Here is a 2,392-nt window from a genome sequence, read left to right as displayed (position 1 = left end):
TATCAAGCTTCTATCTCTTCTTCTTTGGAATGTGTGCAAACGCCTTGCAACCAAACACCTTAAGATGAGAATAGAAAATATCTTTTCCAAACCAAACTCTCTCTGGAATATCAAAACCCAAAGGAACTGAAGGGGACCTGTTGATTATGTAGCATGCAGTGCGAACAGCTTCAACCCAGAAGCTCTTAGGTAATTTTGCCATCTTCAACAGCATCTGACTTTCTCCACAATGGTCCTATTATACCTCTTTGCAACTCCATTATGCTGCGATGTACCTGGCTCTGTCCTATGATGCCAAATACCATGCGTTAAGCAATAATCTCTAAACTCAATGGAAGTGTACCCTCCTTCATTATTGGTGCACAAACACTTTAACTTCTTTCCCGTTTGCCTCTCCACCATGGCATGAAACTGCTGGAAGACTAAAACACCTGATCCTTTGTCCTCAACAAGAAGACCCACATCTTTCGTGATGCGTCATTAATAAATATGACAAAATAGTTATTGCCATCCAAGGACTCCACCTCAATAGGATCACAAACATCAGAATAAATTAAATTCGGGATACTATCTTTTCTTTTAGAAGACTTACTAAAAGAAACTCTATATTGTTTGCCAAACAAATAATAATCACAAAGGGTGAGTGATGAACCTTTGACAGAGGGAATGAGAGACTTCTTTGCCAATATCTACAACCCCTTATCGCTTACGTGCCCGAACCTCCTATGCCACAAACTGATAGTGTCACTGTCTTGAGCAACGCTCATAGAATCATATGAAGCATTTACTTGAGTCTTGTATAAATTACAATATACACTTCCTCTATCCACCACAAGAGAGCCTTTGGTGATTTTACATTTTTCTCTACCAAATTGAATTTCATATCCTATTCGGTCCAAAGTAAGACCCGAAATCAAGTTGAGCTGTAAATTGAGAACATGTCGCACATTCTTTAAGATCAATGTGCATCTGGCATCTGTCTACAAGTGTATATCACCAAGTCTACAATTTTCGAGTAGCTGGTATTGCCCATCTTTACATTGCCAAAGTCACGTGATTTATACGACGTGAAAAGGTCTCGATTGGAGGTAGCATAACATGTAGTTCCTGTATCTACTATCCACTCGGAATTCTGACTTGTGACATGCATTCAATCTTCTTTCCTATAAATGAGAATAACATCAGTTTCAGACAAAGTAGCTGTAGTGTCACTGTCAGCTTTCTTCTTCTCATCTTTTATTTCATCTTTGTTCCCAGCTTGCTCTTTTTCAATGCCCAACAATTTTTCTTGATATGACATGGCTTCCCACAATAAAAACAACCTCTCTCTTTAGATTTTGATCTGCCCTTGGATGTGCCACGACCTCTGGACTGGTCCATGTACCTGCTCATGCCCCTGTTCTCCGTAATAAGTGCTTGTGAGTTATCTGTGCTGGTAGACTTTCTCCGAGTCTCCTCATTGAATAAACTACTAGTAACCATACTCATCGATAACACACCATTTGGAGCTGTGTTGCTGACTTTCACAACCAGTGTCTCCCAACTGTCTGACAAAGAACCCAATAACAATAAAGCCTATAGCTCATTATCGATAGTTATCTTCATGGTAGCTAACTGATTAATTAAACTTTTGAACTCATTCAAGTGCCCTGCTATGCTACTTTCTTCTTTGAATTTTAAGTTCACTAACCACCTCATTATAAACACCTTATTTCCCGTGGTCTTCTGCTCATAGAGATTCTCAAGCTTCTTCCAAAGAGACTTTGCATTAGTCTCGCCTGATACATGATGAAACACACTGACATTGATCCACATCTGAATATAACCGATCACCTTCTTGTGTTGTTTCTCCCATTCTTTATTAGTCATCTTTTCTGGCTTCGCTTCATCACCCTTAATAGGATCATGTAAATCTTTATAATACAGAATATCTTCCATCTTAGACTTTCATACTTGCTAATTAGAACCATCCAATTTTATTATTGTGCCAAAACTCTCCATCTTTTCCATCGCAAAGCACACCTCGAACCAGGGCTCTGATACCACTTATTGGAAATTTTATGGAGATTAACCTACGGAATTAAACACTAAACGAGTAACGACATCAATGAAAATATCACAAGCAAACAAATACCAAGATTTAACGTGGTTCGGAAAATCGTGCCTACGTCCATGGGGCAATCTAGAGAGAAATATTCTACTATGAATCAAGAGTATAATCCCTCTAAGTTATACCTGAACTTGAGGATTAAATCACAAGAGAAAATACAGTGTTACCTCAAGGGCACCAAAACCCTAAAACCTGTCTCACCAAAAATCGAATCACTGCAATCGGAGAACCGAGCGATCCGAAATCTAAAATTCTCTCTCTCTCTCTCTCTCTCTCTCTCTC

At 39.0% G+C, this 2,392-nt stretch overlaps 1 protein-coding gene across 1 annotated transcript in view; it reads right to left on the bottom strand.

The window, feature by feature from the left end:
• The window catches only part of LOC109835233, a 45,421-nt gene extending 43,483 nt beyond the window's left edge, over positions 1–1,938 (bottom strand). Inside the window, exons 1-3 of the mRNA XM_020403218.1 lie at positions 1,691–1,938; positions 1,385–1,543; positions 220–286 (exon numbers count right to left, since the gene is read on the bottom strand). Of these exons, the coding sequence (XP_020258807.1) occupies positions 220–286; positions 1,385–1,543; positions 1,691–1,938 (474 nt within the window). The remainder of the gene's footprint in view (positions 1–219; positions 287–1,384; positions 1,544–1,690) is intronic.

The sequence above is a fragment of the Asparagus officinalis genome, chromosome 3 (assembly GCF_001876935.1).
Source record: "Asparagus officinalis chromosome 3, Aspof.V1, whole genome shotgun sequence".
Lineage (NCBI taxonomy): Eukaryota > Viridiplantae > Streptophyta > Magnoliopsida > Asparagales > Asparagaceae > Asparagus > Asparagus officinalis.
Note: the sequence above shows the minus strand (reverse complement) of the source record. Positions and strands in the feature narration are given on the sequence as shown.